Source organism: Apteryx rowi, unplaced genomic scaffold (assembly GCF_003343035.1).
Source record: "Apteryx rowi isolate R43461 unplaced genomic scaffold, aptRow1 scaffold_552, whole genome shotgun sequence".
In the NCBI taxonomy this organism is placed as follows: Eukaryota; Metazoa; Chordata; class Aves; order Apterygiformes; family Apterygidae; genus Apteryx; species Apteryx rowi.
In genome coordinates, this window is record NW_020450819.1 from 111,388 (window position 1) to 134,803 (window position 23,416).

Consider the following 23,416-nt stretch of genomic DNA (forward strand, 5'->3'; position numbering starts at 1 on the left):
TACAAGTAAAAGAAATCTAAACAAGAAAGAAAAAAGAAATCTATTATTTTCAGGTAGGTTACTGAAATATTCAGTAATAATGATCTTAGGACAGAATAATGATTTTATACTGTATATACACACATACTTATGATACCAAGTATTGCCCTATCAAGGCAATATCCCTATCTAAGTTTATTTAAAGATTCTGTATCATTATAAGTGTGATGAATGCTAATGATTTTCCACTAACGTTAACATCGAATTTCTTTGGTTGCTCCTCAGCCAGTCAGTGAAATGTTGGCTAACTTCTTATAGACTTTACAGCTGAAGCAAGTTTTGAGAGAGGATCTGACTGTGGTTAGCATGTTACCCGTACAAAACATCGGTGGGGTCCTTCACTTGTCCTGCCCAAAATCACTTACAGGATTTATGCCAAAAAATTTCTGTAGACTGTTGGACGGTATACAAATCATTAAGAGCTTGGTAGAAAAGTTTATCTCAATACATAGTGGGTCTTTCAGTTTTAGAGAGATTATTCTTTGTGGGTTTTAACAAAGAAACCAAAAGTCAAAGTTCTGATAAAATGCATTCAAATTTAGCTTTAAATATTGTGTGGCTGCCTCTGCTTCATTATAAAGGCAATTGAAATGTTTCACTGTGCAGCAAAATGATGTAATTGTTCAGCTTATATAACTTTCTAATATGCTATACTGATTTTATAAGGTCCATTGAAATCTGAGTGATTATACAACATGTATCTACCGTACACCTAATAACATCTTTCTAACAGGTTTTGGAAGATATTTCATTTGGAGCAGAAGGCCATTTATCTGAGGTAAGTGTTTTCTAGGCAGTATTGTACAAACTTTTCTGGAGTTGAATTAGAACTAATGATACTTGTTTCTGTATTATTACTCTTGGGTAAAAATTGAGAGCAAAACTGTTATTGAGYGTGCAAGATTTAGAAAAGCAACACAAAGGCACAACTATGGGGCCACTCTTTTCCATTGAAAGTGATGACAAAATTGCCTTCAATTTCAGAGAATTTATTGTTAAATCCTGTGCTAGTGCTTTTAACATCTATCAACAAAAGGATGACATGTCTGGGAAATGTAGGACCGATAATAGTTAGCCAAACTCAGTGTAGCACCGTAATGATGCTTTACTTGTGTCCATGTGTACCACTAAAAATACCTTTCTGAATCCCATTGAATTTGTTTATTTTGAGAAGTATAAAAGCATACAGCAGAAGAATATATTTCAATAGGAATTTCATCTGAATAAAAATACTGAAATTTTGCCATTTTACAGTATTTTCATAAATAAAAAGTTTTGACCAAAGTCTAGGATGACTGAGTAGTTTGAGATGTATTCACTATGAAAATAAGTGATGAGAGGAATCTGCTTGTTCCTGCCTACATACAAACTGAGAGTTTAGGTAATATATATGTAAGGATATTTATACCAGACCAGGGAGCTGTACTGATTCACTGTGGTCCATTCTTACATCAGTATGCCTTGGGCTGCAACTTACATATTAAGAAAATTTAGTATCAGTGCATTGTGTCCAGCAAGCAAATTAATTACATGGGTAAGTAACCTCCAGTTCACCTCCCATAATAGCATACGTGCAACCTGTTAAGTACAAGTGACAAGTGCTCAGCCAAGCAAAAAACAAAACAAAACAAACAATGTTGCAGTTTGGGATAGCTGTTTGGATGAGGCGTTTCTTTGGATTCCCACCAATGAATCCAGAGACTGTGGAGCAGCTGGAACACTCCAGGAAAGATAATCTACCCTAAGACCAAACTCAGACTGTTGACCTTCTACACAAGGAGACTGTGACATGAGTGCATGCCTAGCATGGAACGCTCAGCTGTGCAGAAATTCAGCATAAATAAAAACAGGAAGCCCTGAGAGTGAAGGTGAGCTTTGCAAAAAATGGTCACCAGAAAATGCAAATGGCCTTTCTTGCCAGTGGATTTGGCTGTGAATTAAAGCAGAACTGTGCAGTTGATTGTGCCCAAGGATGACATGATCTAGGAGCAGATAGTCCCACATGATAAAGATAGGAAAAAGCCCTACTGCCAGAAAGAGAAAATAGCGAGAGTGTGTTGGTAGTGTCAAACCCCTGACCACAGATAGCTGCCAAGACAGCAGAATCTGCTGGAAACTAAAAATTTCACAAGGTCTGGACCAAGGCAAATGAGAGAGCTACTGCAGACTTGTGTGTAGCAGTGACCTGCACTGAAAGCTACGGTAGAGCCCAGCTCTTGGCTGAAGAAGTTGTTCCTTTGCTTAACAGGGGATGCATCCAGAGCATGTGAGTGCTGAGCTCATGAATGTGCCAAAGCTCTGCAGAGCAGACAAGCAGAGAGGGGTGTGATACCGTTGTGGAAGTCTGCTTCCACACTGAGGGCATTAACAGCTTATTCTCTGGAGTTCCCACTGCCTGTGGAACTGAACTTTGCCCTTCTGGAGTTTTAAGAAAGCAAATGCATAAAGAGAATGGAGAGACACAATATAATAAGGGAGATGGAAACTAGCTAGAAAGCCAGGCTCTACCGCACTACCACAGCTAGATTGATGCTGCCTTGTAGACAGCTCTATAAAAACTCCAGGAAACTGTCAGCACCCTATACCATGGCAAGGCTTTGCTTAAATGTTCCTTTGATGCTCTGGTCCCTTTATCCACTCTTGTCAGTCTCCCTGTTGCCTGTGGGAGAGCACCCTGTTAGTCATTCCAGATTGCCGCAGCTGGGTGACTCAGGACCGGAGAGAGGAATGAACAGTGCTATGAACCACCTGTAAATGATACCCAGCTGTGCTGACTCCAGGGCACAGCAGGATATGGACACTAGCAAACAATTTGGTGCTTTTGTTTCTTTTCCAAGTCCTGACCCACTGTGAATTTTTATTTGCAAGTCAATAAATAGCATCAACCTCCCACAGCAGGAACTGGCATTATCCCAGTTTAATTAAATGAGCCAATACAGTAGTCCACACTGATTTTAGGAAGTCTTCACTCAGGGAAGATCTTCAGTCTACTGGAGATGAGAAGGGGAAGACTGCTGTCACACAGTGCAGCAGGATGCCTGAGTGCTGCAAGGTAAGGGAAGGCTCCCTTCCTGCATAGATGCTTTTCCAAAGAAACTCCTCAACAACTGTAATACAAGATACATGAGGGGAAGGATTGCCAACATCAGGCTGTAATTTTGATGAGTCATTTAACACTCCTATGTGTTGTTGTATCCATGTGGAAGAGGGAAGGGGATCTGTGTAAGCAAAGGGAATGTGGGAAAAGTGTGTGATGGTGGGGAGGAGGTAGTTTGCAGTTGCAAAGCAGCTGTCTGGAAAGCTTTAAGCCTGAATCGTTGCATGTGAGAAGCTGAGGAGCATGTTGTAGTACTGCATTCTCCTAAATACACGTAAGCAGGCTGATGGAACAAGCTAGCAATCTGTAAGTGGAAAGTGATAAGGACAAAAGTAATCAGGAAATAATCTTGATGCCATTTCTGAGAAAAGGAGGATAGCCATCTCCTTTTGCGGGAGGAACTCTGTGGGGGAAGGAAGCAGCAGATGATCTTTGGCACCGTCCAGAAGAAATCATGTTTAAGGTACAGCACTATCTTCTTTTGGTGCAGAAAAGAGCAAGCACAGTAACAAAATACGTATCTAGGTCGGCGATTCTTTAATGGACAAAAGAATTTTAAAAAGGAAAAAAAAACATTGCCAAAGGTGAGCCTGAAAGAGTAGCACACAGTGTACAGTGAATGAAACCAGAAGGACCACAGTGCACACTAAGATACAGTAAGCAAAAGACATGCAAACCAGCAGGTGGGTTCACGGATAAGCTGAACATAAGGGATAGGTGAAAGAAAGCATCAGTATATCTTTTAACAAGGAGCGTGGATGAGAAAATAATGAAATGGGAGCACAGTGCAGAATACTTCTTTTCTGTATTTTCTTTGCTTTGGTTTTTCCAAAAAATAACAAACTGTGTCCATATATGTAACATTGTTAGTATTCACTACAAGGTGGCAAGAGAAGAACATGGCAAAGAATCCTAGGGTAAGTGAGATGCACTGAAGTCAGGACAGACTGATGAAATTTATTCTATAGTGCATAAGAGCCAAGAAAAACAATCTCCAAACCATTAACAAGCTTGTCTGAGAACTCCTAGAGGGAGGTTGAAGTCTCAGGAGATCGGTAAAGGGCAGATTTGGTGTCTGCCTTTAAAAAGGGGATAAACTAGAAGAATATGTGCCAGTCAACACAATTTCAGTTAGGATTAGAATTCCAAATGATCTTGGTAGATTGAAAGAATAGCCTGAAATCAATAAGATGCGATACATTAAAAGACAGGTACAGATTACMTTTGAGAAAAAAAATCAGGTTTATGTATACAGATGGTGAATAGCAAGCTAAGATGGCAATACTGTAAAAGCAGAATCTAAGTTTATAGTGGGCTACAAATAGAGTGGGATTCATTACCTTCATCCTGTTGCAAAAAAGGGCAAATGTCATTTGCAGCCTTATTAATGGAAATGTCAAATGCAAGACAGAGGTAGTTACTGCGCTTAGCTGAGAATGTCAGAGCCTCCAGAGGAGTACTGCTCTGGCCTGGGCATCTCACTCTGTGGAAGATGGGGACCTAGTGAAGAAGGAAAGGAAGCAGAAATCAAAGGTTTAGGAATCTTGGTCTGATTGAAAGTCAAAGTCTTCAATCACAAGTCTTCAATCAGTAGCGATAAAGAGGGCAGTGATCAGTTATCATTGTGTGCTGTGTAAGGGTAAAACGAAATGTAATCAGCTTAGTTGGCAGCAAGGAAAGTTTGAATTAGGAAAGCTTACTCCCTGCAAGGACAGGTTAGCCTGGAACAGCCTACCCTGCCAACAGCTTTTTCAGAGCTGTGTAGGCAGACATCAGTTGAGGGCAGTCAGGGTGTGTTTGATCTCATTACAAATCACAAGGGGGGCTTTGGTAATCCCTGGTGGTGGTCATGAATAATATACTTTTTTGAGAATAAGAGGCCAGGCCTGTTTTCAGTTGCCATTTTGCCCTCCTCATCTACCTGAGCTGCCCATGACTGCACAAAGCATAGGGATTTGGGGCATAGGACACACAGGGCACAGAGGAATGTTTTCTCATGTGTACTTTGGATACTTTGTGGCTATGTAGTTCATTAACTGAGGACATGTGAAAATAGCCTGCCTGTGACTTAAGCATCTGCTCAAGCAGGAGAAGCATATGGATGTTTGCACTTTGTTTCTAGAAAAGATTTAAGAGATACCCTGGCTGGACTTTCTGGAGTTTCAAGTACTCACAATTTGCATTCACTTGTGTGAGGGGTGGGAGTCTGTTTGCATTCAGCACTTCTGCAAAAAGCATTTCACTATTCTAGGCCTTGTGCTTGTGAAGTATCTGTCTGCAAGGGCAATTTTTGTAGTTGTTACTTATATTGTTTAGAATGATTTTAATTCTTATAGCAGAGGGAGGGTTTAGTGCAGATGAAAAAATCTGTCTCTGATATTCTACAGATGGTCTTCTATGGCTTTAATTTTACGTATTTTATTGGAGTTATGATGTTGCTGGTTTAAAGTAGAGCAACTTATTTTTACAAAGTTCTTGTGTAGGGAGAACAAATTTTAAGGATGTATCTGGGAATCCTGCTTTTCAGCACAATGACCAAACACTATCCCTAATCGAGTTAGATTAATCTAACTACTAGAATACTAATTCTTCTTTATAAAATTGCTGAACTAGATTCCAGAGGGCATGGAAGGTGTTTGCACTGGAAAAGGTGATTTTCCCTAAGTAGTGCTGCGGTGGAGCTGTCACTCACTGGTGACTAAAATGACTTATAAAAGAGTAAAATGAAATGCAGAAGACTAAAGTGGAAACCCTTCCCTCCCATCTGGATTCACTGTACTGATGCTGTGCAGCAGCTGGCTCATCATCTGCTCTCCATGTTTCTCACATCAGAATCTTGCATCTCTCAGAGAGAATGAGAATTTCTACTCTGTATGAAAAGGCAGAGGAATTTCTTCAGTTACCAGCTTAAAAAAATAACAAATCACATCCATTTTTATACCTGTTTTCACCTGCTTAAGGATTAAAAAAAAAAAAAAATCCCAGCCAGCTACATCCCCTGTTCATACAAAAATCCATAAAGCAATATTGTATCTCAGTGCTCTCCTGACTACTTCAGTCTCTCCTAGCTGCTTCCTAAAAGTGCTGTTAGTGCAGAAATAACCAAACAAGTCTTAAGTTGCCATAAGAGTTACAGTTGCTTGTAGCACTGACATAACCTGCAAGCTTGGATGAGTTGTATTTTATTAATATTTTGAGCTGGAGGCAGAGTCTGTTTTCTTCTTGTTGTGCAGTGTAAATGCCAATTTCCAGCCAGGAGCTGTTCTGAATAGTTTGTGTGTCACTCACTGCCAGTGTTTTCCCTGCCTACATACAGAAATGTCAAATAAAAATGTTACCAGTGACGTTAATAGGCAGGAAAGACACCAGGAGGAATCTTTCCTATCTACTTCTCTGGGCTATCTTACTTTTTTCAAACCAGGGGCTGGGGGTGGGAGCGGGAGCTCTGGAATTCATTGAATATTTAGAATTTTCCTGTATGCTTTTGAAAGCAGTGCATGTTTTTGCAGTCTCATGTATAACTCTTCTTGATAGTAAACTAAAGTTAGAGCTGTCTGTAACAACATATCTTTCTGATCCGTAAAGGCATRAATATACCTCCTTTAAAATCATAATCTGTATGATGACCCTCTTGTATTTTTCACATGACACCTGTGAGTATGTTCCTGAGAGGCACTGCCAGTCTAAACTATGGAGGGACTTTTCATTTAAATGAAGAAGGCAGCTCTGTGTCATGCAGATGCAAAGGTAATTTATCCATACACTAATAATATTGTATTAAGGAGGAATTAAGCTTCTGAATACATATTAGATATTTAAGATTAATAGAATATAACCCCAATCTTACAGAGATATTCTTGTTACCCCACAGTGCAGCCATAGCCATACAGTTATGATTAAATGGGTTTCAAGTGTATCAAGATGCAGACAAGTTTGATGTGATTTTTGAAGACTCATTTAGATCTCCCTTCCTCTCTATATTATTGTAAAAAATCTGTATTGGTCACAGTTTTTCTTAAGACTCATTTTTCATTTATCTTAATTTCCAAAATAAATAGGATTTCTGTTACTTTTTTTTCTCTGTTACATTCCATTATGTGCTCAAAATGTGATACTTTGGGAAGAATGCACACTATATGTTTTTTGTATGTATGGTAGAATGGACATTTTGTTTTAAGTGAGAATCTGAGTACTCGATTGACAATGGAATTGATGCCCATGACTCTGTAATAATTATAGAGTCTTATTTCTAAGCACTTTTAATTCAAGACCAATCCACCAGTAAAGTTCTTGTCTGAAACTGCAGCAGGGTGGAACCTACTAGCCAATGCCCAGAACACCAAAATATAGGTTATTACTGATACAAAGCACTACGAGATGCCTTTGCCACAAAGAAAGCATTCGCCTGAAGTCCCAGGTCTTGTTTGTTTTGTTTTGTTTTGTTTTTTAAGTTGGGCCCTTTCTTTACTTGGCTGTAAAATTTTATTTAAAAAGGAAAAAAAAAAGTCAAACATGAGATCATTAGGTAGCCATACACTGTTGAGGGTAGTCATCCAGCTGCACTGCTACTGTGAATTTCAGGGCTGTAGTTGTATTTTTCTGGGGTTTTCAGGATCTGGGCACCTTAGAATTAGGCCACACTTGCAACTTGGTGTCTCTTTTGCCACCARCATATCTAAATGCTACCTCTTGTTCTCAGGTTTTTCCAACCCGTCTGAAGTTCAGTGAGGGGCTAAGTCAAAGGGCCCTTTTTGTCTTTTAAATATTTTATTTTTGGAGGGGAAACCTCCAAACCCTGCACTTAGAGAATCTGAACYGAAGAATTAATTGTACACATCAACAAGTAGAAAATTTCTACAAGCTTCTGCTACAGATGTTTGGGACTCCTTTCAAACTCCTGTCCAGAAACACTTATAAGTGAAATRTGTCTTGGAACTTCCACACTTCTTTGTTTGCTTTAAAAAAAAAAAAAAACTAAGCATTTATTTGGAAAAGCTTGCTTGCTTTTTTATGTTGCAAGCAACGTCATGTTGATAGTCTGCAGCAAGCCACTAACCAGTGAGAAATGAGTTTGGCAAGCCAAGGGAAAGGAAGGTTGATCACCATTTCTATGCGGTTTTCGAATGGCTAAATTTTAAAGCTCTGTCACCAAAAAATAATTTTATGATGGTGCATTGACAAGCTCTATCCAAGATCTATATTGTGTTTGACACTACATGTCTGCATACCAAGAGCCAGACCTTTTCCTGAGGAACAGATGTAGAGAAAGGAAGAATTTATTATCCCTAGCTCAAGAGGGGAAAACCGAAGCAAAGAAGGAGGCTGTGACTTGTCTAGAATTCGAAGGGAACATGCAGATGCCGAGTGCATTCATCACATGACTTAACCATTTCTCATTTCTGATTATATATTGTATGTTCTGATCTTGCTGTAACATTCACCTACTTACTTCATGTCCCTGAGATGAGACTTAACATAAAAGGTGCCCATGTCACAAGGTCTTGATAATACCATGCAAAGAGACATTGACATGGATATTTTTGTAGTCACTGCAAARGCATGTACAGTATTAAGTTTTGCATGGTTTGGACTGATGGGAAAACCTATGGTCATTGTCAAGCAAATTAGGCACTTTGATTAATTATTTCTGAATACATTCCCAGGTTAGGAGAGGCAGTGCTCACAGATCCTTTTCCTGGCTGGTACTGCACTAGCTCTACGCATACTTCTCTGTCCTGAAGTAGCACTGAAAAGGTTAGATCATGTCACAGGATTGACTTGCAATAACCAGTGAAGGTCCCAGCTGGTCGGTAGCTTCCCTTTTGAGGTGCATGCCTGTGTCCTAAATTTGACACAACAACAGCAGCTCAGCAGGTTTGCTGGATAGATGGAGCATGGTGTTGTTTCTTAAGTGTGTGCTGTTTGCGCAGCTCCTCTGTTCTAGCCAGCAGTGAGGTGTATGGTAGGCTCATTGCAATGGCTTTTGCAGGACTAACACTTTATCCAAAACTTGTATTGTAGTTTGCATGTCTTTGCAGCAGCTGACAGTTTCCTCCTCTTATCAATCATCTGTCTAACTGCTTCCAGGTTCAATTTGGTTAGGGGGATGGTACCATAAGGCTTACTTAGTGCTTGAACTGCCAGCCTAGTGGGAAAAACGAATGAAAAGTTCTGCCATTTAAGTGGCTGGAGGGGTTGGAAGTCTTAAGCTGAGCCTAAGATAAAATGGAAAATATTGGAAATCCCTTAAGACACTGGATGGCTCCAGATCACTGGACAGTGGAAGCCCAAGGAATGACAATGGTGGATCAAGAGGGATATGTAATATTCAGGTGGAGCAAGACAAGAGAGGATTGCTGCTGAATTGGGATGTGTGTATGCAGGGAGGGAGTTCATTGTTGTAAACAGGAAAAACTCTGGATGTCAGTGGAGAATCTGTTGCAAGTTTAGGAAGGAGGCTAAAGTCTGGATAGCTGCTGTGACAAGACTGTCAAGTGGGGAAAAATAGAAGTTTTTTCTAAGGTAATGTATAGAATCCTGTTCTGAAAAAGAGGAACCAGTTGTGTTGCACTCTAGTCCTGATAGGATGTTAAAACCTTCACCAAGGGGAATAATCATGCCAAAAAGATTGTGTAATCTTTTCTGCAGGGGTATTTACTTTCCTTGTATGTTTTATTGATATTCAAAGTGTCATTATTGGCATACTAATGATGAAAGGCACAAGTCTCACTTCTGCATTATTGTTTCAGGCCTTCTGGAGAGGTTTTATTTTTTGTGCATGTGCATGTTAACAGAATAAAAGCAGAGCATAGCTTTTAGACGAAATAAAAGCTGGGTCACAGGAATAATTAGCAATCTGTTTGCCCTCTCTACAGTGCCTTTCCACAGTTTTCCCTGGATTTGCAGAAGGATGGACAAGGTCTGCCACAGTTCCTTGGAAAAGGACTGTAGACTCTTCAGTTTGTTGTAGGACTAAGGATTTGCCTCTGGGCATCTTACTAGTTCACACAGAGCATTAATGAGGGCACAGTGAATGGGGAAAGATTTTCCACTGTGGATGTTCACAACAGGGCTAGGCAAATCCAGCCAGTGGGCTTATTGTTTAGATTAGATGCTCAGTGAAGACATAGCCTAAACTCCTTGTATTTGCATATACTAGAAAGGAAACATGAAGGCAATTTTAAAATAGAGGAAATGGATCCTCTCTTACAGCAGAACCTGACAGTGCTATTTGGGTAACTGATTATCTGGATGAACTGTCATACTGTCAACAGTATCCCAAAAAAGAAAGGGGTACCCTATTATAATGTGTATCTTTATAATGCTTTTCATATTTAAATATAGTTAATGACACAGGTATTCAGGAGAGTACTTTAACATGCACGTTTTTTAGTTGCTATATATAATAACTGATGATTTCAAACTAACACGAGAAATGTCATCCTTCCTGACAGCACAAACCTGATCCAAACTCTAACACGCTAATAGTTCTTGATAAAAGCAGTGACTGGATCAGACTAAAGTATTCAATATATTGATGTTGTAAGAGCTAGAGTCTGCTTTTTATGTGTCACTATAAAATAGCATTTTTTCAGGATCTGTACAGGACTAATTCATTTTGCCTAAGTACACAATCTGTAGTGAGACTCTTATTTGAAAACTTCATTTACAGTTTTTGTCTGTCAAAGCAAATCTACACTTAAGAATTTGTGCATTAATTAAACACTGTTCTTACTAAATTAACTCCTCAACTATCCTATAGCACTGAGTGGTTTTGGTCTTATTTTTCTTGTTTGAGATGATGATTATGTGAGGATCTAATTCTCTTGTCAGTAATAAACTTCTATAGAAAAATCAGAGTTCAGAGGTGGAGCTTTCCCTAGGTGGTCACTGTTTCAGATGTGCTTTCAGAGCAGCAAGTTTTAATGATTTACTGACTCTTCTCTTTCTAGAATAAGAGACCTAAGTACTTTTAGACTGCTGTTACCTTTTCCTGCATGTGTGGCACAGTATGATTCTCTAAGAGCTTTCTGTTGGTATAAATTGCCTGGGTTATCCATCCGCTAAAAGCATGTGGAGTCTTGCTGGTGCATTGAATAACAATTTAGCAGCTGGATGGAAGACTTGTTCTCTATCTTCTGTCCCCCAGTCTTGAGACAAGGACATCCTTAGTCACCGTAGGGAGAATGTGTACCTTCTCCTTTCCTGTTCTTATGTTTGAAAACAGTGGGCCAAATTTACTTTTATAAATTCTGTGAAGTTGTGCTGTAGTTATGATATTTGATACTGACTACAGAGGTGGCCACTCAGGTCTCATGCACTGAGCCAGGGACTCAGCCAGCTGGTTCCCATGTTGTCCTTCCCTGACTCTAAGCTGTGGGTGTTTGTAGCACAGACTCTCCAGCTCAGCAGTCCAGGATTGGAGCTGCAGCTGTTGCCTGCCCTTGGGATCTGCTGAATAGCTGCATCTGGCAGAAGACATAGGCAGGCAGAAAGGTCAAGGCTCTGTGCTGTAACAGAGGATGTGCCAGCTAGCAGAGCTCTTCTGACATTTGACTTGTTTTGTGTGCACTGTGTAACCCAAAGTGTAGGGATAGCATGGAGAAGTCCAATCAATGTGTGTGCCAAAATCGGACTGTTTCACAATTGACAGCATTCCAGCAAGAATTAGCACTGTGTCTTTGGAGGGCTTGATAGACACAGGATTTCTCTCAAACAGCTACTGATACTTGCTATTATAGCTACAGATCAGTGCAAAGTAGCCTTAGAAGAGGTCTAGGACCCCAAGTTCTTGTTCAAAGGAGCAAACATTTTCTGAACATGGTATATGGCCACATGTGTAGCTGGCTATATAGATGAGTAGGTCTACAGAAAATCCAGCATTGACTTGCTGGTGAAAGACTCGTGTTGTTTTAACGCGGCTCCAAAAGAACTTCATCCTGGCACCATAATCTTTTCCATATCAATATCCTCTAACTTTCACTGTAGGTAGAGCTATGAGTCTTTGGGGGGAGAGGAGAGGCTTGTTTCTGTGCTGCACAAATTGGTTGATCATTTTTCCCTCTGATTAGTTGCTTTTTGGGGTCATTTGTCGAAGAGGAAGTCAGTACAAGATACAAAGACACAAATTACCAAAACAAAAACTTGTTTTGCCATAGCACAGTAACAAAGTGTAGAGTTTTGTCTTGTATTAAGAATTTGATGCTTTATTTTCTGACTAGTTGAGCAAAATCCCTAAATATTCTATCCAGATTCCTCCTCTTCCCCCCAAAAGTAAATACATTTTGTGTTTTTAGGAGATGCCAAAAGTGATGCTTCTTGAAGTGTCTAAAGGGCCTGAAAGTGTRAGTCATATCTACAAAAAAACAACTTGAAATTTTAGGAACCTAAATGGCTTAGGCAGCATGAGATTTCCCTCCCCTGCTGTGGTGAGACTACATGGAAGAGGGAGAACAGTTCAGTTTTCACACCCTTTTAATCCTTTGCTGAAAGTGACATCATGACATTTTTCTGCTGGGAAGTAGACTGYGACCACAAGCTCATTCCATTTCATATAAATCACCAAATCATCATGAARTAACAACTTTCGGTTGCTTCAAAGGGAATTTGGTTTCAGGCAATGTTTTAGCACTGCAAAGCATTATGTCCCCTTACCAATATTTTATTTTCTCCTTTATTTGCTGCAAGCTTCATGGATAAAAGTGCAGTCAGCAACAAAGATGCTTTCTTTTCTTTTTCAACTTCTTGTAGGAGTTCTTCATGTTTTCTGTGGAGCTGGGAGAAAAATGTGAAGCCATAAGTGAGAAATTGGTGCGTCTGGAAGATCAACTGCAAACTTCAGTCTGCAAAGTTGATGACGGAGTTATTCATATCCTTTTTGATATATATATATATATATGTATGTATGTATCATCTGGGTGTGTGTGTAGTGTATGTATGTGGAATACTTGCCTTTCAGATTCACATAGAGTACTATTTTTTTAATGTAGATTTAATATATTAAGAAAGAGAGAATTGATTGTCTTGCTGAAGTGGACATTTTTGTTGGAGCAAGTTTTCCTGTGGTGCATTTTCACTGTGGCCTGATCCAGCTTTAATTGATTTAAACAGAAGTTGGTTCCTTGTAAATTGAGATTAGGCATTGAAATGCCTTTATTCTACTGTTCTATCCTTTTGCTCGTAATGCCCATATAAATAAATACCTCGTACACCAAAAGGTACATGGAAACAAGCATCCATAAATCTCCATTTCCCAACATGATTTAACTACATTAAATGATACATCATTGACTCTGACTGTGAATATTGTCACATTTAATTTGGCCTTTGTTGCTTTTGAAAAAATGGCCAGCAGATGCATCATGTGGCATCCTCTGCAATTTAATTAGCTTCCAACACTCCAGTGTAAATTACCAGATGAGATGTCTTATAAAGTATCCTTATCTCTTTCTGTGCTTCATCTGTTGTTCAACATCTGGTTAAAGATTGCTTAACCTTTACAAAGGCATTTGTTGGGCTTACCCTGTGGAAATTTTTCAGAATTCAGAGTGCAGAATATTTTTTTATTTCTAACTTCCATAGAAAAATTTATCACAAAAGAGATTTTGGTTTTCTGAGAAAGGGAAGAGAGCCTAAGAACCAGTGAGACAGAGGAAGATGAGAGTACTTAGTTGCTTAGTCTTTCATGGAGAAGAGGTGTTGGGCAGATGGATAATGAAGAAAGATGAAGAAATTCAGGTTTGGAGAGATTACCAGATCACCCTTACAGATGCCTGAGGATGAGTTGAGGGTGACCATGGTGCTAAGAAGGATTCAATTCCTCCTACATTGAAACAGAGATTGAAACAGTCTTGCAGGGGAGAGTTTAGAAAGGGCAAAACTAGAAAGGGTTGTAGATGGAACTTGTGGTGATACGACCTTGTTTTAGCTAAATGGGCATCTATTACCAACTATTGAAAAGTCTCTATCTGCAGATCTGATCTCTTGGAACTTATAGGAATGATAAACTTCACTGCACAGAAAGATTATTTTCTTGTTTAGCATAGACCATTTTGCAATATTCTGTGAGCTTTCTTTACAGTATACAYGCTCCCTTGCAGTTCTGTTTCCCCTGACGCTGTTTGTGAGCGTTCTTTTCAGGGCTATATGCATGTATGTCTTGTGTATGGGCAGGATATCTACTTCCTTCCTCGCTTAACATGTATTTGCTCTGAAATGAACTTTAGTCAATTACTCTAATGAACAGCAGAACACTGAGAATTGGATTTATGGGTTCTGTTCCCATTTTTGCAGAGGTCTTAAGCTCGTATTCAGACCCAGCAGTCATTATGACAGGTCTGATCATAGTTACTGGCTACCATCTAAGATGCAATAAACTGAAAAAGTGCTTTTTTATTCCTGAAGAAAATACACTACAAGAATGTAAAATAGTAGTATTTGTATTTTCTGTATGCCACTCATGTTTCTTTCTAAGTGTTCAGGCTGCAGGAGTTAGTTAAAAAATATCTAATCATTGGAAATTTAAGAAGAATTAATATCTTTCTAAGCCACAGTTGTCTGATCTAGATCTGATTTAAAGTATCAATGAAATTTAACTCCTGTTATCTAAATACAGAAATACATCACTGATATCTCAGTCCTCCTGGTAAGAGCATCAGTTACAAAACAAGAAACCATATTTAAAAAATAGGGACATATAGAGAAGCAGTTCAGCAATTCAGCTACCACTCATTAACATTCAGTTGCTATTTCAGAGGTAGTCCAGATCAATATGCATAAAAAGTTACCATCTGGTATATGTAATCACTATGCTACACTTCAAAAAGGAATGAAAAAAGCAGCTACCACAGTGCTCTAGACCTATAAATTGCTTTCTAAGTAGAAACCGCTGAGTGCCTACGACATAAACTTAGGCTCACTAGTAACTTGCTTATATTACACGAACCAGAATTGAGATTGGTGTAAAGATTTAGTCTCAGTAGAAGAACTGATGATTAATAGTTGGGTTTATTATTTGCACAGTAGTTTATTTGGTTTTAAATGAAATCATTTCTTATCTCAAATGGTAGGCAATTATGCAGTCTTCATTAAAAATCTATAGAACTCTCAGAGAGTAAGGGCTTAAAGATCTGAAATTGTAATGAAAGTATAAACTTTCCAAACTCTTGTTTTCTAGTTATTTTTGTCCATTCTCTTCACCTTCCCATCCCTCCACCCCCAAAAAACTACCTTCCACATAGAAATAGTACAAATTATTAGGTCAAAAATTTGATGAGATGCTGCACAGATGTATTTACTCCTATTGTCTTATTATTTAAAGGCTTTTAAAGACCCCATTGAGAAAAATGAATTCCTGATGCTCTCAAGCCATTTTGCCAATGTTTAGTGTGTGTGTCATAGCTTTGATTAATAATTAAGTTTATATTAGAAGAAAAATCCCAGATGTCATTGTTTTTCATTCTACATTTCGATGGCAAAGAACACTTGAATCAACCATGCTGCTAGTAATAATTATCAGTGCAACCTGAACAAAGGGGAAATGTAGTGATATTTCTTTGCCCTGAGTATTTGCACAGACCCACTTGGGATTCTCATTTAATATTGAAGCTTTTCACAGAAAATATTAAACTGTACTTTTGTATAAAAAGCATCAAACAATAGGAAAAGAAAGCTCATCTGTAGCACTCTGACAGATTTGCTAAATTCTGTGTAGTATAACCAAATAAAGCCACAAAACATTCAACTATGGTTAATCATTGGCAAGTGTATGAAAACAGTCCACATTATTAAGTGGAAAAACCAAAGGAGGAGAGGTGACTCATTGCTGGTGTCTGCAAAACTGATGAGAGGTGTTACTTTTCTGACAGTAAAGGTCTGGATTTCCCAGTAAAATTAAATGGAGCCTATATTGCAATTTCACAGTCATTTTTGTTCTTAATTAGCAGTTACATTTTGATAGACAATTTGAATGCATGTAATAGTTCCTTCTAGTGAAAATGCTTTTGTTGAAAGAAAACCTGGCTGGAGTATTATTTTAAATGCACACAGAATCTCCGTTCCTTGTCCTTTAAACAGTTATTTCGAAAACAGAATTTTGTGCCTAAATATTCACTAGGCACTGCAGATCTCTCACCTTTATCATAAGGACAGGCTCTTATATAAGTCACAGCAGTGTAGATTTACACCAGAATCAGGAATGTAGAGTTTAGTCCCTAACTGTACCTCACTGAGAAATCTCACCCTGCGTGAACCTGTAAGAAATTCTGGCAACCCGCAAGAGCGATAGGTGGCAATGGGCCCTCTTCGTCTTTATTTTGGATGAGAGGAGGGTGGGCTCCTTGAGCGTGTGTCCCGTTAGGAGAACGTGGTTCCACCTTTAGCATTCTTGCCACGAAGAAGGTAGGTCAACACATTTCCACCCATGCACTACAGTTTCTTTGCCTTCTGTTTTGTGCTGGTACAAGTGTTTTGAAGGCTGCTGATATAGGCAGATCACTGAAGTGATTCATTTTTCAAAATGTTGTGGTGGGTTTTTGTTTGGTTGGTTGGTTGGGTTTTTTTGGGTAGTCTGGTGGGGAGGTGCTTTCTGCTGAGGGGAGGGGAATTATGTTACTTTATAGAAACATATTTGTGGCTGTGAAGGAGGGAGACAGCAATGAGGGGGGCAGTAGAAAATTCTTAATCCAGCTTCACTCCTACAGGCGCCCTTGTGTTTTACGAGGAGGAGAGAGACTTCCAAAGGGCCATTTTGCGCTCTCACTCTGAGACCACATAGATAGGCGTTACTTAAAAGAGGTAGGCACTGGCTCAGCGTCTTTCCTTTGCTCCCAAGAGCACACATCTAAACAGCCCAAACCCAGGTCATTCCAGGTAAAAACTGAAACCGTTTGCCTCTTCATTGTTCCTTTGGCACATAGGTATCATAGCCCACATGCAATTATGTACTGGGACATTTAGCTGAGCTGCTGTATCAAGCCACTGTAACACTCAGCTGTTAAAAAGGAGGAGAATAGTCAACTAGGTAAAAAACTCTTTCTGATAATTTATATTCCTCAAATCTTAATTTCTTCCTCAGATGTCCAAAATTGCTGTTATTCTTCAAAATCCCGTAGGTCCTTACCTCAGCCCTGTGGTAGTCCTTGGCTGTCCTACCAAGGCCTTTTATCACACAATGTACCCTTAGTTTCTAACCTTTCCCTTTGGAAGGTAACTGGTTTGCAAGATCTGCCCTATGTCTTTTTTCCCCAAACATCTGTGCTAAGAGAAGGGAAGATAGATTGAGGAGCCAATAGCCCTTTTTTTTTGAAAATGAAGCAAGTCTGCAGTCATTAGATCTGCTTTTATCCCTGTGTAAATCTCAGGCTCTGTCATGATGTGGAATCAAACATCCTTCCACAATGAACTGCTGACAGATCTTTCTCATATTCTTTTTAAAGAGTGAGAAAGTCAAATATGTGAAAAGCTTCAAACCAAGACAACATTAGAGCTGCAGCATTGTTGCAGAGTATGGGTTCTCTTTGTATGAAGCTGTCTCAAAGTACTTTATTTTCCTGCTTTTGTGAAAAAGAAAGATTTTACCAGTTTTTCACCTGAACACAACAGGAAATGTTCCGGGTTGAAAGTTGTTTTGGCTCCTGCCTTCAGTATCGGCTCGATATTGGCTCTGGATAGCGAATTTAAGCATTAAGGAGACATTTGCATGTGTCAGCTAAATTTTTTGTATTTTTAAAATGGGTGAAGCTCTTTATCCAGACATAACCTCTGTATATGGATAGAATCCATGCTCGGTCTTAATAGCATATATTTTGCTCAGCCATAAAGGCTGGTTTGAATGTTACTTGTGTACAGCAGATTGTGGTATTATTCATGAGGTTATTGAAACTTGCTGTATATAGACTATTCAGGCATCTTTCTTGTTGCTCCATCTTTCTGTCAGTTAAGAGTCACTTTCCCTGTCTTCTTCATTTTCCTCCTTCCTTCAAGGTGTTTGATCCACTGTCAGGAAAACATTTAAATTTTGCTTTTTCTCTCTACCTAAAAAGAATTTTGTAATCATTTGGGGTATTACACACAACAGCGTGTAGTCACAGACTGCACATCAAATGTAATTAAATATCAAAGGCTTCATGGTGTTCATAAACTGAAGGATTTTTGCTCTTACCAGTTAGGTTTTCAACAGAACTTCATGATTAAGTTGCAGAGCCAGGATCGCTTATCAGAGGACAGTAATGTTTCTTACTTCAGAGAAGCTGCAAGACATAATTAATTTGTCCTTGTAAAGTGCTTTGAGATTCTAGAATAGAAGTTTAGTGTGTTATTAGTTAGTTAGTTAGTATTACTGATTATGAGTAGTCAGAATCCCTTTGGATTAATAGTGTTGTCCAGAAATTAGAAGTATGAATGAATACTCCTGGTAAAAAGTGTTAAGAGTAAAAGATTGTAGTAAATATATGTAAAATACATAAAGATGAAGTCTTGAGGAAGTGATAACAGAATTAAAAGCAGCCTAAAGGCTTTTCAGAGGAGTAAATGTGACTGCCTGAAATAGAGGTGAGCTGTATAGTTTTCCCATCACTTTCTCTAGTCACAGTTTTTCAAAAGCAGCAGCTCACTTTTTACAGTTGCATAACCTAAGGGTGTCTTTTTTCTCTTGACATTGCATTGACATTGTGGCCAAGTAAAGCAACCTTTCATAAAGGCTAAAGCCTGTCCTTGTGCGTTATTCTTCCTGTGTATTATATTTTTGAAAGTGAGTTTCAGCTTCAGCCTGTTTCATTTCCCTTGAAGAAATGCATTTTGGGCTCTCACAGAAATCCTATTGATATCTTACTGCTGTAGATGAACTTATTTCTCTCTCCCTTGATCCATTTATTTTTGCCTTTTAGGGTCCTTGGCCTTTAGCCTTACYTGTACTGGAGGGAGCATTGGCCTCAGTGAGGTTGTGGGTGTGCCCTAGGGTTTTTTCACATAGACTTTGGTGTTTTAGAGCCTCAGCAGCCTCTGACTTAGCTCAGGCTCACTCTGCCCTCCATGTAATAAACTAGGGAAGAGAAGATAAAGTTGCTTATCTCATTGAGCTACATGCAGTCCTTGCTCATGGGTTCAATGATGGATAGTCTCGCTGATGTAAGATGAAGTTTATCAGCAGAAAGGCTGATGTACTGGTAGTATAAACTGTGCTTATTCCCAGGAGGGTCTGGTCATCGGAACAAAAAGCTGTACTACTTAGAAAGCCCAGTGACTTAAAAACTTGTGCATGTCTCAACAGTTGCCACTACCTCCATGCATCTCTAGTCCTCCTTTCAYCTGCAGGTGTCTGCTCACTGTCCACTTCTTCCATTCTGGTTGCCACCACCTGCCCCCTTCCCTCTGTCATTTTGGAGCTGGAGAGAGAGGTGAGGAGAAGGTGAGCACCTCTTAAGAGACAGAGCTATTCGCCATTATTTTCTTCCCTAGTGCCTTGTGGGAAACCTGAACTAGACAACAGCAAATAAAGTGTGGAAAACTCTCCTCTCTTAACCAAATGAAGCGTTTTTACTGAATTGTGAGATGTTCTCCAAGTGGCCTCGATCCTTTTAGCCCAAGACAGTGAGACCTTGCTACGGCTGATCTCTTTTCTTTTTGTTCAAAGCACTGTGGATCCTCATATCGCTGCTATATTTTTGTTGTCTGCACTATAATTACACTGGTCATTCAGCTAAGATTAAAGCCTTCTGGAGGTAAGCAGAGCAGAAACACTTTCTCTATTATAAACTAATTTCACTACTTAGACACTCCCCCTACTCCCCCCTTTCCTAGCACACATTTCCTAGCTCTCTGTCAACATATAGTACACGGTCACTTTGCTTATGGCTCAGACTGCTCCCACTGCCCACTTGCTCTCACCTAGGAGCGCTGAGGGTCTGAGCCCCTGGGCCTGAGTCTCTGGTGTAGATGTGCACTCTCCATCCAGCAGAGAAATAGCAGCTTGTGCCACTGCTTCCATGGTACAATTTCTTCATCTCCCTCCTTCCCCTGAGAACAGTATGCAAGCAGTGTCCCTCATCCCCTCCCCTTTTTTAAGTGCTAAATAGTGATACTTGAGAACTTCAATTTGCCTGGGGTTTTTTGGGTTTTTTTTTGAAAGCAAGTGTGAGAAATGTATTAATATTTAATCCAGACAGTTTGGAAGAACTTGAAGCTACAATTAGATAGCCACGGCCATCTGTTGTGAGCAGCAGAACAACAATTTATTTAATAAGTTGGAAAGAGAAAAGGGGCTGCCAATCACCTATAGATTTATTCCTTAATAAAGCCTGTACAGTCCCTGCAAAGGGAGATCCAGGTGGTGAAGGAGACTCTCCAGACCGTGCTGGTTCAACTTCAGCCAGGCAGGGAGGCAGGAGAAGAAAAGGCTGGAGACTTCCTCTGTGACAGCTGGTGTCCGAGAAAACAAGACTTGAAGGAATAATGAGCAGAAAGAGCTGGTAGGATGACATTAATTCACAAAGGGCTGCTTTTAGTAACTGAATACTGTTTTACCAACCCTCAGGGATCTCTTCTCTCCCTGCATAACTAATAACTAAATCAATTATGGAGAAACAGAGCCCGGAGGTCTATCATCAGAAGTATTCTACACAGCCTCACATGTTTTGGCACAGATTGAGAAACAGCTTTCAGAGCAGAGCATCTCCTGTAAATGTGTAGATTACAAATTGATACATTTCAAGTGAATCTGCAAAGTTGCCTTTAATGTCAATGAAATGTTCTCCTAGAAGACTCATAAACAATATTGTCTTCCTTACTCATGGATTTTTCTCCCCAGTTTAAAAATGTAACATTAAAGCTGGTACATCTAGTATTTCTTGAAAAAGCGCTGTAAGAATATAAGTACTTTTCTTTCTTTGGCTTTAACAGCTTTCTTACACTCAACATATTTTCACATTCCTGCCAATAATTAAATCAATAGGATGAAATTCAAGCTAACCACGTTCTTTTAACAGAAGTTTGGACCTCATTTACTCAGTGGTATTGAGTACAGTGGAGGTAACTAACAGCAGTCTCTACAGCAGTAGTTTGACTATTTTCATTTAGATGTTAATATAAACTTGCTTTGATATTACAGAGGTTATAAAGCACACAAAAATTAAAATAATGTTGGTGATTTGTGCTCCTTATATTTAAGTATTGTATGAACAATAAGTCATTTAAATCTCTTTGTAAAGTTTATTAATACTWTTATATTACTTTGATCTTCTTTGTAAAAGTCAGAAGGAAGAGATATGTATGTATACATATACATACTTAAACATGTATTTTTTAATAGGAGATAAAAAACAATGTTCAACTGAGACCAACTACTRTAAATAACCTGCATTTAGATCAGTGTTCAAAACAGTTAACAATTAAGAATTCATAGTCTACTCTCACTTGGATATTAGAGTATATCTGATATCACACAAAATTCTTCTTGTGCCGTTTGTTGCAGAGAAGAATTAAATATATATATATCTCTGGTTAATTAATTAYCTGTTTTAAACCAGTAAATGAAGCAAATCACTTGCAGTTCATTGCTGTACTTTTTAATACTACTTTTGTCTGACATGTTTAGAATGACTGTTTCTGCTACTTCAATTACTCATTTCACAGCCACATTGTGAAGGTTTTTGCAAATTTGGAAGCTCATTGGACTACTAGTCCTGTAAGATTGTGTTCGTTTTCCTTGTGTGTTTTAATACTAGTTGAAACTTCTACCTCAATGTGAAGTATATAGGGAGAAAATAAGTGCCAGGCAGCTGAGACATACAACAGGGTTATAATTGTATCCAGGAGTATACGGTTGTCAAACAAGGGGAGCAGAGCTCAAGTGGTTGCTGTAGTCATCAGATCCTCAGGATGGAATTACAACCCTGTAATTCAAAACATGGTGACTTTTATCTTTGTATAATATATGGATCAGCATCCGTGTTGTGGTTAAGAGTCTTGGATCATTACCTTGCACGGACTGCAGTACTTGGTTACCATCACCAATCTCAGATGGAGGTCTCTTGCTGCTCTGCAGCCTCTTTGTTTGACAGGTCTCCTTCTCCAGGCTTTGCTGGACAGTCCCTGTTTGCTACCTACCTCCCCGCTGCTGATTTGGCACTTTCTGAAAATTCCCACAGACAGAGAGCAGGTGGCACTTGCTAATTTTCTGCGACAGGCTGAAATTCAGCCCCATGCACAGGACCAGCTCCAGCCTGGGAAACTCTGGGTGGGCTCATGTAACGTGGCTGCCTGGAGATGACCATCAGCCACAAAGCCCTCACAGAAACTGGCATGAGTTCAGGTAAACAAAAAGAAAACACACTGACAAAATAGATCTCTCTTACAGCTGTTTTCTTAAGACCAGTAGAAGCTGCTTGTGGGTTAACATCATAGAGGGTCCAGGTATTGCATTTCCAGCAATGAGCATTTATAGGACTACAAGCCCACTGTGAGGACATCCCAGAGAGATGAACAGTGCACTAAGATTGCACAACCCTTCTCTTCCCAYGTGCTGAGGAGCGTCTGGAGTTTTGTCCTTTGATTATCTAGTGCCTTTAAGATAAATAGTTGGAGGGCACTGTAAGTGTGTTAGAGCCAGGGTCTGTCACAGCTCAGTTGTGAAGTCTTCCACCTTGCAGCTCTTAGGACTCAGTGATTGGGATAGTAACTCTCATAAGGACAGGCAAATAGCACCCTCATTCTCACTAGCAAGATTTTTTGAAGACATTCCAGGTCAATTAAAAAACCTGTGTTTCGTGTTCCCCAGCTTCAGAATGCAGATGCATTTTAATAAAACTCAACTTATGCAACCACTTTAACACCGAACTCCTGAGGAGGAGGGAAACTGAATCTGTCCTCATTTATGTCATATTTGTATCTATTAACATTTATTTTATACATACTGTGGACTATTACTACTTTATTATTCCATTAACTTCGCTATTTGCTGTGGGAAGTTAGAGCCAGTAATCATTCTTTTTCTCAGACATGCTGAATAATAAGCATACTTAAAAAAAAATAGAGGGTATACTACATAACACCTCAGCTGTTTTTTATCTGTGGATAAAAACCCTTTCAAATAAAGAATATGTTTTTAACAAAACATCTGTCTTTGCATTCTGTACAGTTTACAAATTTCATGCTGGGGTGAGAGAGGGGGGATGGAGGCAGGCAAGGAAGGGAGAAAACACATGCATGACTTAGTGTGCTGTTGACAGTAGTGATTCCTCTGCTTGGGAAGTTCTGTGATGCCTTCTGGAAACAGTGTAAAAAAAA

At 39.2% G+C, this 23,416-nt stretch overlaps 1 protein-coding gene across 1 annotated transcript in view; it reads left to right on the plus strand.

The window, feature by feature from the left end:
• The window catches only part of DISC1 (DISC1 scaffold protein), a 132,496-nt gene extending 109,305 nt beyond the window's left edge, over positions 1-23,191 (plus strand). Inside the window, exons 7-9 of the mRNA XM_026081535.1 lie at positions 773-817; positions 12,887-12,997; positions 20,430-23,191. Coding sequence (XP_025937320.1) covers positions 773-817; positions 12,887-12,997; positions 20,430-20,585 — 312 coding nt within the window. The 3' untranslated portion in view covers positions 20,586-23,191. The remainder of the gene's footprint in view (positions 1-772; positions 818-12,886; positions 12,998-20,429) is intronic.
• Positions 23,192-23,416: the final 225 nt, after the last annotated feature.